The 18,077-nt window shown below is 35.8% G+C and overlaps 1 protein-coding gene across 1 annotated transcript in view; it reads left to right on the forward strand.

Annotated features, from left to right (window-relative positions):
- Positions 1 to 18,077, forward strand: part of LOC138329861 (inactive phospholipase C-like protein 2) — a 71,014-nt gene that overhangs the window by 39,317 nt on the left and 13,620 nt on the right. Inside the window, 5 exon segments of the mRNA XM_069277151.1 lie at positions 10,778 to 10,820; positions 11,263 to 11,392; positions 12,265 to 12,398; positions 13,444 to 13,510; positions 16,656 to 16,749. Of these exon segments, the coding sequence (XP_069133252.1) occupies positions 10,778 to 10,820; positions 11,263 to 11,392; positions 12,265 to 12,398; positions 13,444 to 13,510; positions 16,656 to 16,749 (468 nt within the window).

The raw sequence follows: 18,077 nt of genomic DNA on the forward strand, positions 1-18,077 counted from the left end.
GATAGCTTTTTGGAGAGTCTCTGTTATCTACCTTAAACAGCTGATTGCCCTAAATACATACAATGATATTGGTTTTCTGGAGCTTCGCATCTTCGATTCACTATTAGACTCCGGGGACTAACAAATCTGTAAAACTGCTTGATGTTATAGTTATATTATGCCTGCAGAATATTCGAATAATTTACTGAACGTTGTGATTTGTTACTGTTGTACTGATCATGGTTTTCGGAAGGAATTGATTTATAAGTAGATGAATTTCAACTGATCCGATCGTTGATTCAGATATTTTGTTATCGTTTACCAGATGATTATTTAACCTTTTTGTAATTAAAGATAATCTTTTTGGAAATGTAAGGGAGGTATTGTAATTAATCTAATTAATACTAAAATTTTATTATGATAAACAAGATATTAAATAAAAATGTTGAAATGTGAATATTCAGTATTAAAGGCCAAGGTCAGCTTACTTACAGAATGTATGGATTGATGACAACTAGTCCAAGTGAGATTGCTAAAATATACAAAATTACAATATGCAAAACTAGATCTAGCCCAAGGGATGTTGCAAAAATATACAAAACTACAAAAATAAAAGCCTACAACTAGCCCAGATGAGTATACTAAAAAAATTCACTTGTGTTAGACGGCTTAAGTGAGCAAGAACGTTAACAGATATTCTCTTGTTATGCGGCTTCATGAATTGATTCTGATAGTCAAGTGCTGCCAATTCTTTCAGATGTGTGAATTGAGCTCTGTGTTGCGGGGGAGATCTCAGATATTCACATTATCTATATAAGATCTATTGGAAAAAGGTTGATCCCCCAACTTGGCTTGGCATCGTATCTGTATTAGTTTGATGATTGGCCAGCCGGGATGATCAGATACGTTGGTATAGCACAGTAGCTGGTGCAAAGACGTATGAAATTGTTGTAAGCGTCTAGGGAACCCCCCTTCCCTCAAATTGTTTTTTTTAATGAGATCATGCATGAGAAATAACGAGAGAGTGGTTTTGAATAGAACCATTTGTGAAGTTTATTCGATGAGAGCTTAGAGTGCTCTTATATTCTCGGCACTTATAAATTATTGAATATACGTGTATATACTGCTTGTAGAGATTGCCAACAATGGACACTATTGATAGATATATGTGATTTATCACCAGTCATCAACCTCATGTGTTCAAATAGTAAAATATACCGTATTCAACCCAATAAGCGCCAAGGGCATTCAAAAAATTGAAAAAATGAAAAGGTGCTTAATAAGATGAAATTATTGCAAACCTATACAGTTTTGATATTTTTGGTCCAGGCAATTGAAATTGAGGCCTCAAAAGGGGGAGGTGGGGGGTGCTTATAGGGACATGGGAGCTTATTGGGTTGAATATGGTACTTTAATGATTAGTACTGACAGTATTAATATTCCATGTGTCTTTGGTACCATTAGCCTAAAATATTTGACATCGAAGCCTCAGCAGCATGAGAGCTCTGTCAGTACTAAAACTTTCCAGCAAATGTGTTATTTTTGTTTAAGCTCAAAATGGTAGAAATCAAGTTTTATTGTAATGGTGCATTAAGATTTATGATACAAATAACGTTTGTTTCCTGCTCACCAAACTTAGGCAGGGGTCTTAAATCTTCTGAATGGTAATGAAGTTGGGTGTTAATCATATAATCATTCAGGAAGTTTTTGGGAGTAGTAGATCTAGTGCTAGGAATCCTGAAGGGCTTGAACAAATTCTTGTGTACTATTTTTGCATCAAAGTTTCTGAAATGTTCTGTAAAGTTATGTATGGTATTTGACCCAATAATCACCCAGGACATTTAAAAAAATTGGAGGAAAAAACCAAAAAAAGGTACTTAATAAAACAAATTATTACAAACCTATATAGTTTTGGTCTTTATTATTGCCTGGGCAATTGAAATTGAGGCTCAAAAGGGGTAGGGGCGCTTATTGGGTCGAATATGGTAGTCATTTGCACCGGGATATTTTTGTGATCTTACAGGGCATCAATGTGGTTGCAAAAATGTAATGCGTAAAATAATCAGACATGGGTTGACAATTCTCTGATAACTGAATTTTGATTTTCTGGTTTTAAGCAAAATAACATGTATTGATGACCTCACATCATTGTTCAATGTGTGTGAACTGTCTAATGATAATACACCCCCTTTGTGTAAGACAGAGTTGACAATACGCCATCAAGTAGCGAGCAACCTTTAGGTATCCTTGTGAAGTATGAGAGAAAGAGTTTCCTAGCAACCACAGATTAGGTCTGTCAGTATTTTACCACATTCATGTTACAAGTGAAGGTAAATATCTAGTATTGATTTTAATGGTCTATAATTGAATCAATGTTAAAGTCTCAATTTCACACACACTCACGATTACTTGTCAATTACATCGAACATTAGAATAAAATTTAATCCCATGAAATGATCATGACTATAATTCAGAAATGTTTGCGCGAATTAGATTTATACTGTTAAAGTATTGATTTATTGAGTAAATCTAGATCCAATTGAGGAAATCTTTAATGTTTTATGGCTTTAATGTAAAATCTCACCAGTGGAGGTGAACTTTGTACCTGTGTATGTTTGATTAAGTTGTACGTTTGCTGAAAACCAACTTGTTTTGGTGGAGACTTTATTTCACATTTCATGTCATCTAACCCACCATTTTGAAAACATATTTCAAACTTCTTTTCAAAGTTCTACGAGTGTGATTTTGCTTAAACTTGCCTGAAATGATCCGGACGTGGTCCAGAACAAGTGATATTGTTTGGGTTGATCTCAAGTCCAAGATGGCTGTAACAGCCACCAATCACCAAAATCGCCATCTTGAAAAACTGTGTTTAATTCTTTTCCTATTTAACTGATGCTAAGGTTGTCAGATGACTGTTAAAGCCATCAGGCCTCTTGTTATTATGCTTAACAACATTTCTGTCAGATGACCGTTAAGGCCATGGGCCTCTTGTTATAATACTTAACAACATTTCTGTCAGATGACTGTTAAGGCCATTGGGCCTCTTGTTGTAATGCTTAACAACATTTCTGTCAGATGACTGTTAAGGCCATTGGGCCTCTTGTTATAATGCTTAACAACATTTCTGTCAGATGACTGTTAAGGCCATTGGGCCTCTTGTTATAATGCTTAACAACATTTCTGTCAGATGACTGTTAAGGCCATTGGGCCTCTTGTTATAATGCTTAACAACATTTCTGTCAGATGACCGTTAAGGCCATTGGGCCTCTTGTTATTATGCTTAAACAACATTTCTGACAGATGACTGTTAAGGCCATTGGGCCTCTTGTTATAATGCTTAACAACATTTCTGTCAGATGACTGTTAAGGCCATTGGGCCTCTTGTTATAATGCTTAACAACATTTCTGTCAGATGACTGTTAAGGCCATTGGGCCTCTTGTTATAATGCTTAACAACATTTCTGTCAGATGACCGTTAAGGCCATTGGGCCTCTTGTTATAATGCTTAACAACATTTCTGTCAGATGACTGTTAAGGCCATTGGGCCTCTTGTTATAATGCTTAACAACATTTCTGTCAGATGACTGTTAAGGCCATTGGGCCTCTTGTTATAATGCTTAACAACATTTCTGTCAGATGACTGTTAAGGCCATTGGGCCTCTTGTTATAATGCTTAACAACATTTCTGTCAGATGACTGTTAAGGCCATTGGGCCTCTTGTTATAATGCTTAACAACATTTCTGTCAGATGACCGTTAAGGCCATTGGGCCTCTTGTTATTATGCTTAACAACATTTCTGTCAGATGACTGTTAAGGCCATTGGGCCTCTTGTTATAATGCTTAACAACATTTCTGTCAGATGACCGTTAAAGCCATTGGGCCTCTTGTTATAATGCTTAACAACATTTCTGTCAGATGACCGTTAAGGCCATTGGGCCTCTTGTTATAATGCTTAACAACATTTCTGTCAGATGCCTGTTAAAGCCATTGGGCCTCTTGTTATAATGCTTAACAACATTTCTGTCAGATGACCGTTAAGGCCATTGGGCCTCTTGTTATAATGCTTAACAACATTTCTGTCAGATGACCGTTAAGGCCATTGGGCCTCTTGTTATAATACTTAACAACATTTCTGTCAGATGACTGTTAAAGCCATTGGGCCTCTTGTTATAATGCTTAACAACATTTCTGTCAGATGACTGTTAAGGCCATTGGGCCTCTTGTTATAATGCTTAACAACATTTCTGTCAGATGACTGTTAAGGCCATTGGGCCTCTTGTTATAATGCTTAACAACATTTCTGTCAGATGACTGTTAAGGCCATTGGGCCTCTTGTTATAATGCTTAACAACATTTCTGTCAGATGACTGTTAAGGCCATTGGGCCTCTTGTTATAATGCTTAACAACATTTCTGTCAGATGACTGTTAAGGCCATTGGGCCTCTTGTTATAATGCTTAACAACATTTCTGTCAGATGACCGTTAAGGCCATTGGGCCTTTGTTATTATGCTTAACAACATTTCTGTCAGATGACCGTTAAGGCCATCGGGCCTCTTGTTATTAATGCTTAACAACATTTCTGTCAGATGACTGTTAAGGCCATTGGGCCTCTTGTTATAATGCTTAACAACATTTCTGTCAGATGACTGTTAAGGCCATCGGGCCTCTTGTTATAATGCTTAACAACATTTCTGTCAGATGACTGTTAAAGGCCATTGGGCCTCTTGTTATAATGCTTAACAACATTTCTGTCAGATGACCGTTAAGGCCATTGGGCCTCTTGTTATAATGCTTAACAACATTTCTGTCAGATGACCGTTAAGGCCATTGGGCCTCTTGTTATAATGCTTAACAACATTTCTGTCAGATGACTGTTAAGGCCATTGGGCCTCTTGTTATAATGCTTAACAACATTTCTGTCAGATGACCGTTAAGGCCATTGGGCCGCTTGTTATTATGCTTAACAACATTTCTGTCAGATGACCGTTAAGGCCATCGGGCCTCTTGTTATAATGCTTAACAACATTTCTGTCAGATGACCGTTAAGGCCATCGGGCCTCTTGTTATAATGCTTAACAACATTTCTGTCAGATGACTGTTAAGGCCATTGGGCCTCTTGTTATAATGCTTAACAACATTTCTGTCAGATGACCGTTAAGGCCATTGGGCCTCTTGTTATAATGCTTAACAACATTTCTGTCAGATGACTGTTAAGGCCATTGGGCCTCTTGTTATAATGCTTAACAACATTTCTGTCAGATGACCGTTAAGGCCATTGGGCCTCTTGTTATAATGCTTAACAACATTTCTGTTAGATGACTGTTAAGGCCATTGGGCCTCTTGTTATTATGCTTAACAACATTTCTGTCAGATGACCGTTAAGGCCATTGGGCCTCTTGTTATAATGCTTAACAACATTTCTGTCAGATGACTGTTAAGGCCATCGGGCCTCTTGTTATAATACTTAACAACATTTCTGTCAGATGACCGTTAAGGCCATTGGGCCTCTTGTTATAATGCTTAACAACATTTCTGTCAGATGACCGTTAAGGCCATGGGCCTCTTGTTATAATACTTAACAACATTTCTGTCAGATGACTGTTAAGGCCATTGGGCCTCTTGTTATAATGCTTAACAACATTTCTGTCAGATGACTGTTAAGGCCATCGGGCCTCTTGTTATAATACTTAACAACATTTCTGTCAGATGACCGTTAAGGCCATTGGGCCTCTTGTTATAATGCTTAACAACATTTCTGTCAGATGACCGTTAAGGCCATTGGGCCTCTTGTTATAATGCTTAACAACATTTCTGTCAGATGACTGTTAAAGCCATTGGGCCTCTTGTTATAATGCTTAACAACATTTCTGTCAGATGACTGTTAAGGCCCATTGGGCCTCTTGTTATAATGCTTAACAACATTTCTGTCAGATGACCGTTAAGGCCATTGGGCCTCTTGTTATAATGCTTAACAACATTTCTGTCAGATGACTGTTAAAGCCATTGGGCCTCTTGTTATAATGCTTAACAACATTTCTGTCAGATGACTGTTAAGGCCATTGGGCCTCTTGTTATAATGCTTAACAACATTTCTGTCAGATGACTGTTAAGGCCATTGGGCCTCTTGTTATAATACTTAACAACATTTCTGTCAGATGACTGTTAAGGCCATTGGGCCTCTTGTTATAATGCTTAACAACATTTCTGTCAGATGACTGTTAAGGCCATTGGGCCTCTTGTTATAATGCTTAACAACATTTCTGTCAGATGACTGTTAAGGCCATTGGGCCTCTTGTTATAATACTTAACAACATTTCTGTCAGATGACTGTTAAGGCCATTGGGCCTCTTGTTATAATGCTTAACAACATTTCTGTCAGATGACTGTTAAGGCCATTGGGCCTCTTGTTATAATGCTTAACAACATTTCTGTCAGATGACTGTTAAGGCCATTGGGCCTCTTGTTATAATGCTTAACAACATTTCTGTCAGATGACTGTTAAGGCCATTGGGCCTCTTGTTATATTGCTTAACAACATTTCTGTCAGATGACTGTTAAGGCCATTGGGCCTCTTGTTATAATGCTTAACAACATTTCTGTCAGATGACCGTTAATAGGCCATCGGGCCTCTTGTTATAATGCTTAACAACATTTCTGTCAGATGACCGTTAAGGCCATTGGGCCTCTTGTTATAATGCTTAACAACATTTCTGTCAGATGACCGTTAAGGCCATTGGGCCCTTTGTTATATTGCTTAACAACATTTCTGTCAGATGACTGTTAAAGCCATTGGGCCTCTTGTTATAATGCTTAACAACATTTCTGTCAGATGACTGTTAAGGCCATTGGGCCTCTTGTTATAATGCTTAACAACATTTCTGTCAGATGACTGTTAAGGCCATTGGGCCTCTTGTTATAATGCTTAACAACATTTCTGTCAGATGACCGTTAATAGGCCATCGGGCCTCTTGTTATAATGCTTAACAACATTTCTGTCAGATGACTGTTAGGCCATCGGGCCTCTTGTTATAATGCTTAACAAAATTTCTGTCAGATGACCGTTAAGGCCATTGGGCCTCTTGTTATAATGCTTAACAACATTTCTGTCAGATGACCGTTAAGGCCATTGGGCCTCTTGTTATAATGCTTAACAACATTTCTGTCAGATGACTGTTAAGGCCATTGGGCCTCTTGTTATAATGCTTAACAACATTTCTGTCAGATGACTGTTAAGGCCATCGGGCCTCTTGTTATAATGCTTAACAACATTTCTGTCAGATGACTGTTAAGGCCATCGGGGCCTCTTGTTATAATGCTTAACAAAATTTCTGTCAGATGACCGTTAAGGCCATTGGGCCTCTTGTTATAATGCTTAACAACATTTCTGTCAGATGACTGTTAAGGCCATCGGGCCTCTTGTTATAATGCTTAACAACATTTCTGTCAGATGACTGTTAAGGCCATTGGGCCTCTTGTTATAATGCTTAACAACATTTCTGTCAGATGACTGTTAAGGCCATTGGGCCTCTTGTTATAATGCTTAACAACATTTCTGTCAGATGACCGTTAAGGCCATTGGGCCTCTTGTTATAATGCTTAACAACATTTCTGTCAGATGACCGTTAAGGCCATTGGGCCTCTTGTTATAATGCTTAACAACATTTCTGTCAGATGACCGTTAAGGCCATTGGGCCTCTTGTTATAATGCTTAACAACATTTCTGTCAGATGACCGTTAAGGCCATTGGGCCTCTTGTTATAATGCTTAACAACATTTCTGTCAGATGACCGTTAAGGCCATTGGGCCTCTTGTTATAATGCTTAACAACATTTCTGTCAGATGACCGTTAAGGCCATCGGGCCCTTTGTTATGCTTAAAGGATTTGTGCAGTCAAAAATGATAATTTCAGTTTATGCTGGGAATGGCTTTATTAGCACGTGTAGAAACCTCTCCGTGCCGCGCGCGACCAGAATAACCTGTAAGCCGCCGATATCGAGGTCAAATTTTCTGACTACCCGATTATGCATATTTTCTGGCTTTAAACCGTGTGACGTCATAATAGTCCATGGCTTATAGCTGTACTATAACTGATGTGCTATCACTTACATCGACGGTCACAGGAAAAGCCGATCAAATATTTTTATGATTACTTTTGAGTGCATGAAGTTAATCGTACAATAACTTTGGCTCGAATATAAATAACTAAAAGAGTGAAATTCGATGTTTCAAATACTCTAATTTATGCTCTAATAGCAGGTATCTTCGTGTAATTATGAAAGAAAATCCACACAGAAATAAAAGTTTCGGATTTTTTGTCGAGGAGTTCAGCAACGAATACATGTAAGCTTTATTCAGATAATATTTTCCTGTAGTCTGCAACTTTGATACATAGTGAATTGCAAAGTTTGTGACTGTAAAATGAAATTTTACGTAACAATTTAAGAAATCCTTGATTAAAGCATCAAGGATATGATGCTTGACATACGTACACGCTGATGATTGATCATTACAAACATTGTGTTGTGTGTTGCTAACCGAATAAATCGAGATACATTCATTACAATACCGTAAAACGTTTCAACATGTGGTAGAAAGAATTTATTTTTGATATTTTAAAAGATCAAATAATTGAGATATTAAGCAAAACAAACAATTTTTTTTCAGACCGTGCGGTCGCTTTCAATTTTTAATCGATATACGAGTAGATACACCGATATAGATATATAATTAGCCATGCCTTTGGTTTGATGGTTATGTAATAACTGGACCAGGATGTTGTTTACCTATTCACAATGCCATTCATCGAACTCACCTGTAATTACCTGGCCGCGGGCAATTTGCTATTCGGTGGACTTTATCGGGTATTTGCTATTGTCTTACTGTCAATCAGGTTAGGACATCCGTTAATTGGATTGTGATTTGAATTATGGAAACCCCGTACATCTATATGCTCTAGGTTTTTTATTGTCACCTCCATTTTTAAAATGAAGATTTTATGAAGGCATATAGCAATCTTCCGTAATTTCTAAGGTATTACTAAAAATTCTAAGCATGTATTTTCACCGTTTCCAATCTAAATGTACATGTATAGTCATACAAGAAGAGTTACAACATTATCACAGTAAATATACTTATTTAAATATCACTTAGTATATTTTTAAAAAGGTACAAGATATTATCTGACATTATATCTATTTATAATGCCTGTATGCAAGTAATTTCAATTTTCATTTGAACACTTTATGTTGTTACTTATTGGATTATACGACAAATGTTCATATATCAAACTATTAAATCTCGGTATGATATACAAAACGGTCGACAATGAATATACTATCTACACTTAAACTGTAATTTAGGAATATATATCAGAAATATCATTGATGTATTTCTGCGTTTTAGTAAACGTTATGGATAAAGTTTCAAAGGCAACAATATAGATATACATATTATTTTCGGCATAAGTTCGGTACTGTTACTCCAATATTACATAACTGATACATCATGTATCTGTCCACATTTTATTTTTACTCAAAAACTGTGCCGTGTTTGCATCGTTATAGCAGATGTTTGAAATAAAAACACAGATTCTAGATATACTGATGCTAAATTTTACTCGTAAAAAGATAGTGTAACATTATACTATTTTTTTATTACACAGAAATTTATATCATATGCTATCTAAATCTCAGTCCAGACTGATCCGAACATCATTTTCATATCGCTATCAAATTGGACTGATTATCTTATCTAAAGTTAGATATGTGCTTGTTTGAATTTTTGAAATGGTGTAAATGGAATGTTTTGAAATTGAAAATATCTACATCATAAAGCTAGAATAACCATTTACTCAAAAAACTCAAATTGTAGATCTAACGTATACGTATATATGCTGTATACATGTATAGTACTAGGCTTACCTTGTGTAGCCGCGGACTATTCTGACATCACAAGACCACGTGACCACCTAGCTCATTATCTCTGAACCGTAGTCGACACTACCCGTAAATCGATCACGACCAAAACCGACCAATAGCGCTAAAAGCTAGTCGATTCGTTGGGTGGGACTTAATTTTTCATTCATCCAAAGCAATATCCTGACGTATTATCAAAAAAAAATTTTGGCTGCACAAATCCTTTAACTACTTTTCATGTTGATTTATTTCGTGATTAATAATCACATGGTTTTACTGTTGCAGTTGCTGTTTCAAATTCCCTCAAATTACCATTAGAATCAAACTTCACATCTCGGTCATTTGCTGTGCTGATCAAATTCATTCATTGATAAATTTTCATGATATATTTATACCCACGTAATACACAAAAATTCATCACACACAAAGATACGTTGATGAAAAGTAAAATTGGCCTTAGTTTTGTTTGTTTGTTTATATTCTAGCTGGCTTAGTTTTGTTTGTTTGTTTGTGTTTCACGTTCTATTTATAGTAATTGGAGAAAACCCATTGACATCAGTTGTAGCTAACAAACAAACAAACAAAACCAAAACAATATGACAAAAAAGAGCCAGTCTGTTACAAGAGCTATGTATTTATCATGTATCATGCCAAAGTCTGTCAACACTTAACAACTCTGTAAAGACAAGCTTCACACAAAAAACAAAAACATCTGAAAAAAGTTTAAATAACAATTGTCAAGGCCGCTCTTTTGTTTTTCTCACAATATATGGCTTAAGTAATATGGCTAGTGTTTGTTATTCATCAGACATTTTAATTATCTTTTCAGAATTCAGTAGTTGATGTTGAAGTATTGACATTGCGTTTTGTCTGTTGCAGCGACTCCAGAAGCTATCGAAGAAATGCAGCAGATGAGAGACGCATATCCTTTTCGTCTATACTATCTGTCAGGGTCTTGTACTTAGTAATTTTATTTGAATACTTTTTGCATTGTAAAACAAACAGAAACAAAAATCATGACAAGAATGAATGATAATTAAGTGTAGTACAAGTACATGAAAATGTGCTAAATAAGATCGTTTATAATAATTGAAGTATCAGAAATGTTAAACCTTCAGAAGTAAAACCTACCGTATTGTACCCAATAAGCGCCCAGGACTTTTTAAAAATTGAAAAAATAAAAAAGGTGCTAACAAGACGAAATTATTGCAAATCTAGACAGTTTTGTGTAGCTTTGGTCTTTATTTATATGTGAACAATTGAAATTGAGGCCTCAAAAAGGCCGCTTATAGGAACATGGGCGCTTACATACAAGGACATCTGAATGTTCAGACGATGGTTTATGCTCCTTGACCACTGTGTACTTGGTTACTAGAAATGTTTCAGGACCAGACCAGTGATCCCGCTGGATTGTTAGAAGAGGGAGAAGTGGTCAATCTCATCAACAAGCTCAATAGTAACATTTCTCCTGCCCGTATACACCAAAAACTTAAGGTAAGCAATCCCACCGCAGACACCAAAAAAATCTACCTGGTAAGGTAAGGAATCACACCGCTGACACCAAAAACATAAGGTAAACAATCCCACCGCAGACACCAAAAACATAAGGTAAGCAATCCCACCATATACACCAAAAACATAAGGTAAGCAATCCCACCGTAGACACCAAAAACATTGGTAAGCAATCCCACCGCATACACCAAAAACATAAGGTAAGCAATCCCACCGTATACACCAAAAACATCAGGTAAGCAATCCCACCGTAGACACCAAAAAAATCTACCTGGTAAGGTAAGCAATCCCACCGCATACACCAAAAACATAAGGTAAGCAATCCCACCGTATACACCAAAAACATCAGGTAAGCAATCCCACCGTAGACACCAAAAACATAAGGTAAGCAATCCCACCGCAGACACCAAAAAATCTACCTGGTAAGGTAAGGAATCACACCGCAGACACCAAAAACATAAGGTAAGCAATCCCACCGCAGACACCAAAAACATAAGGTAAGCAATCCCACCGCATACACCAAAAACATAAGGTAAGCAATCCCACCGCAGGCACCGAAAACATAAGGTAAGCAATCCCACCGCATATACCAAAAACATAAGGTTATAGCAATCCCACCGCATACACCAAAAACATAAGGTTAGCAATCCCACCGCATACACCAAAAACATAAGGTAAGCAATCTCACCGCAGACACCAAAATCCTCAACTAAACATCTAAAACACTTGCCATAATGGCCTCCAAACAATACAATTCACATGTTTTTTTTTATGTTTGAAAATTGTCTTGAGTGGTGATAAACTAAAAGAAAAAGGTTTGATGTATTCTTAATTGTCTTATGTTGTTTGTGCAGGAATTTGAATTGAAGAAGACGGATGGTTCAATAGAGGGTTGGACAAGTCCAAGAGGCAGGATACATAGTGATGAGTTTGTTACTTTATTTAAGGAGTTATCCACGCGGCCGGAGATTTACTTTCTATTGGTGCGGTAGGTTAAAATCATATTTATTTATCATTTATCTTTAATTTTACGAAATAATGAAATTTTAATCTTTTATTGACTTAAACAACTTTTCATTCCATTCCATTAGTTGTGTGTAGTTTCTCTGCATTTATTTTAAGCTTGCTTCTCAAAGAGAGGGAGGGGTATGGAATCACCTTGCATTGGTCAAGCTTTTAATTCAAATTAATTGTGAAATACTGTTATCCGTAACATCCATGACAGTCATTTCTACATCGATATACTAGTAGAATTATAATATATAAGTTGTGATGAGCATAGAAAATCATTTAAAGGAAAAAATGCTGGAGTTTGAGAATGTCAATAGGCCCAATTGACCAAAATTACCAGGTAAAGGTTTAGGTACAAGTTCTGAAATGCTTTTATTCATAACAAATGACCTTGATTACTTGAGGATGAAAAATCAGAATTATGAGACTTTCAAAAGTCCTTAGGAACCAATTGGTACTTTACTTTTCCTTTACAATTACATATATTGTTATGATATGGGCAATTATTTTAAAGGAAAGCAGGATATTGAGAAATTCAAGAGACCAATGGGCATTAGACTAAGCTCTTAGATCTTTAAATTAATAATTCAATAGGGGAGCATTGCAGTTCTCACAAACACAGCCCCTGTACTTTCTCATGATCAAATGTGTAAATAAGATATTTGATTTTGATAATCAAATACAACACCGGAGAGACAAGGGCAAAGTGGTCTCTATATATAAGCCATGCATTTTTATACACATGTCAAAATTGTGCTCTAAATGATCATTTGTAACCCTAAGACAATACTAGATCTTGATAAAGCATGTGGTCTTTATACAGAAGTGTTTGGAGAAACAAATTTCACTATATGTCATTGCTTACAAATGATTTGAAATAGACAGATTGCCATTATAGATTGGTAATTTGAAGTTGAAAGCAAAGACATATTGCTGTCAATTCCTAAATTTCTTTGACATGAAACTCCTACATAGGCTTAATACAAATTAAATCTACTCTTGTTTTTTTTTTATCTTTACAGATATGCAAGTAATGCAGACTACCTCTCTACAGATGATTTGTTACTATTTTTAGAAGCGGAGCAAGGGGTGAGTATTTAGATCCCCCCTCCCCGTCCCCCCCACCCCCCTCCCCCTCCCCCACCCCCCTAACAACCCCAGTCTGTAAACATGTCTTAGCAATCATAACACATTCGTGTTTAGCCAGGCCTGGCTGTAACTTCTTGCCTCATTTATTCCTGTCTCAGATTTCATAATATGTCAGTGGTCCAAAATTACCAAAGTGAAGCTATTTTTATATCTGCAGTGGAACCAAATGGTAAAGAAACCGAGAACCATTCCTTACGGCTTATCAGTAGAATATACAGGATTTGTAAGATATACCTGAAGATTTTCTTGTCATTGTTTTTAACTTACCTGGTTTTCTTAGTGAGATTATGCTACAGCGTGTTGTTTATTCGTCACCTGTCAACATTTCCTCAAAACTGCTACTAGTTATAAAGGTCTCATTGCATTTTAACCAAACTTGACCAGAAACATTCTTAGATGAATGGGAATTTATTTGATAGAATTTAGCATATTGCAATACTGACTCTTGTTCCCTCTTTATTAGAAGTTCAAGGGTCTATATATATATAAAAAATAAATCTTATTAGGATTTATATATTGTTTTAAAGGGGCTTCAGTGGCCGAGTGGTTAACATATCCCATCACATAACCACAAGCCTTCCATCACTGGGATGTGAGTTAAAACTGATGTGGGTTACTGACCGCAGGGCTATGATTTTTCTACGGGTACTCCAGCAATCTTCCACCTAGTAATAAATCTGGCATGTCCTAAAATGACCAGGCTGTTAAACCAAGCAAACCACACCTTCCGAAGCTTAAATCATTTACCCCTGATGTTCTGTAATGAACTGTTCCAGCTATAGTTTTAGAAGAGTCCAAAACTGTTTTTGATGGTGAACAAGTTAAGAATATCTTTTATTGTTTGTTATTCAACAGTCCAGACTCATAACATTTGTATTGATTTTGTTGCTATGGTAATTCTCAATCTAAAGACAACTGTTAAACTGTCTGGACAGCCATGTTTACTACGGATCGTGATCTTCTTTAATGGTAGAGATGTCTATAGGTGCTTAAAACTTCTGATGTTGTCCTTTTAGTGCGAACATTTCCGTTCATTTTTGCCCGGCGATGTCTAGCCAATCACAAACATAATTGCCCTAACCTTGTAACAGCATTACTAACGATGCCAGACTCGCTGCCCATTCATAAGTATTTTTATTTTTCGTAGAGGACGGGCTTAATTTTTGTATGGATCGAGGCCAGACAGGTGATAATCTGTGGTCTCGAATAACCACCAAGACCTAATCAGGGTCCCCAGGGGTGGGGATTCAGTGTGACATAAATGTCACCACTGATTACGACCGTTGTACAATAAAGCCAGTCCAGTACTGTATTTCCTAAGTGTTTATCTTGTCTCTGCACCAGGTCGTTCTGTGTTATTAGGTGCAGAGATTTTTTTTTATCGTTATTACTATTCTGACACATCAACAGGATGTCGTCCTTATTACTGAAATGTCAATGTATTTTGTACGGGAAACATTAAGATTGTCCCGATATCTTGTCTCTCACAGGGATTTACCTAGTTCGTATCAAATCTCATTTTTTAATGAACATTACATCATACAGTGATAAACCATACATATATATATATAGCAGGCTTTCATTTCAAGGTCAAGTGTGACCTTTATTTTAAGGTCAAATATCAATAAGTGTACCGTGTAAGGCCAAAAGTTAACAAGTGTAAGGTCATTAAGTGTAAGGTCAAAGGTCAATATGTGTCGGGTCAAAGGTCAATAAGTGTAAGGTCAAATGTTAAGAAGTGTAAGGTAAAAAGTTTTTAAAGGTCAAATGTATGTAAGTGTAAGGTAAAAAGTTTTTAAAGGTCAAATGTATGTAAGTGTAAGGTCAAAGGTCAATAAGTGTAGGGTCAAAAGTTAATAAGTGTAAGGTCAAATGTCAGTAAGTGTAAGGTCAAATGTCAATAAGTGTGAGGTCTAATAAGTGTAAACTTTGGAGAATCATAATTTTTGGTAACAATGACATTTCTTGTTGGACATGATACAAATATGAATAGTTTGCAAAACCAACTATCAATTTTTATTTCAGAAAAAAAAGCATTTGTTTATAAATGATAAGTGTCAGATATGTTGAATTAGGATTTTATTGCGCTGGCTGAGTGATCAAGATGTCCTGACATTTTATCACAAGCCCCCCCCACCTCTGGGTCATGAGTTCAGATCCCAATGTATGACATTTGCCAGGTACACTCTAACCACTGGTCGGTGGTTTTTCTCTGAATACTCTTCCTTTTCTCCCCCATCTAAACCTGGCACATCCATAAATGACCAGGATGTTAATAGGATGTTAAACTTATAAACCAAATCAATTTTGGTTTGTTTATTCAGTCCTTATATTGGATGAGTGGATTAGAGAGTACAGTTTTTCATAATGTGTCCAGCAGTTTCTAAGCACATCATCTTGTCACTGCTCAATATACATTTTCTCTGCCAATAATATGCAATGTAAAACATGGCTATGAAATGATATTGTACACTGTGTATCCTGTCACCTTCATCAGAAAAAATTATCAGGTAGCATTAAAACATCAAGGTGTAAAAACGTATGTGCTGTCTTTGAAATGATATGCAAAGATCGATGCTTGTACAAAGATCGGGGCTTATACAACAATATGCTATCATAAGCATTTTAATGGCCGAAATGACTCGGTTTTGATACTCTCGGTCTATGACATGATCGAATATATATACAACAGTCTTATATGCCGTCTCGTCTTGATTTAATACAGGCCCATTGCATCATATATAGATGGCTTCCTTTACCTGCAAATTTGAGAGATTACTTTCAGATTGTCTGATGAAGGTGACAATGCATATATCATATTAGTCACTGAAATGTCAAACATAAAGTGTTAATTGGTTGTGTGATAATACCATTACATAAACCATATTTTCCATACTGAATAAAATGTTTAGAAATAACCTACAGCTCATCTCAACAAACTAAGGATTATTTATGTATGTCTGCTACATCAACTCCTATGTTTTATAGGTGTCTCATACTTTTAGGTGTTAAATTTTTAAATAAAGTTTGAATTATGTCTGTTGTAATTGCCGGTTTTTAATTTTATGTTTTACTTCCTTTACAGATGCAGAAAGTAACAAAAGAGAAATGTTTGGAAATAATAAATAAATTTGAGCCTTCTAAAGATGGAAAATTGAAAGGCCATCTTGGTATTGATGGTAAGATGGATTTTATTAACATTTTTGTTAAATTTATTGAAAATATGACAGTAGTATATATATATATTTAATAAATAAATGTTGATATGTTAATGGCAATGTTGAAATATCCTTGTGATGGAATTTAAATAGAAAAAACAAAACTAAAACAAATTTGTGATCAATCTCTAACGTTTTCCCAGCTGCCGCTGTTCTTCAGGAGATGTTTATTGATGTTTATTGATGTTATTAATATATATAGATATTACAGCATTAAATTCTGAGAAATGTTGTCATCAACCCTGAAATTTCATAATGGACCGGTCTAATCTTTGATTTAGAAGAGTCTAAATGTGACTTTAGGGGTGAATGAGTTAATAGACCATGGTATCACTTCAATTATCAAACTATTCAAGTTATTGAATCATGAATACCTGTATACAGTGAAACCTGCCTTAGTGACCACCTCTGTATAGAGACCACCTTCTCAACAAAGACCATTATTTTCGGGTCTAAAATTGTCAATTTCAATGCATTTTCAAATCATTTCCCTTTGTCTCTTGGGTGGTCTTTACAGACAGATCTGACTGCATAAAATTTTAACCTAGTCCAATAAAATATTTTGAACTTAACGAGGTCTTTGAGTTAGATAAGTTAACGAGGCTCAACTGGATTATGTAAGATATATTTTTGAAATTTGACTCTCAACTTTGTTTTTGATTCATGATTCAAGTTGTTAGACATTCAGCAAAGATAGTTTGTTTTCTATACTGAGTTTATGATTCTAGTTACTTTAAACTAACTTTCTTCTGCGGCTATTAAATTTCATTATTTTTCAAAAAAAAAAAAAACAAGTAGTGAAGATCCTATCAATAGATATAATGTAGATGATAATTTGTGGGGATGAACTTTCGCAAATTTAAGTGGATCGTGAAATTCCCAAAAGTAAATCGCACACGAAAGAAAATTGATTAATTAATCATTGAAGTCACTATTTTTTAATTTCATCAGGGTATGAAAGAAATTCCGATGGAATTAAAAAAAATTGACTTTAATGCTTATAATTAATTTTCCAGGCCATTGATTTTTCCAAGGTATTTTATAAATTGAAATACGTTTACATATACGATTCCATTGATTTTTCCAAGGGATTATTTTGTCAAATCAATGCGCAACGTAAATGCGTCTATTATGACGTCACGATAACGTCGGATTTCTGCACCATTCCCGGAAATTTTTTTTCATTGTGGAATGCAAAAAATGAATAGGCCAATCAGAAAGCCAGAAACAAAGAAAAATTAATTATTAGTATTACAGATGTTAAATTTCACCATACTGGGTTCATGGTT

Source organism: Argopecten irradians, chromosome 8 (genome assembly GCF_041381155.1).
Source record: "Argopecten irradians isolate NY chromosome 8, Ai_NY, whole genome shotgun sequence".
Lineage (NCBI taxonomy): Eukaryota > Metazoa > Mollusca > Bivalvia > Pectinida > Pectinidae > Argopecten > Argopecten irradians.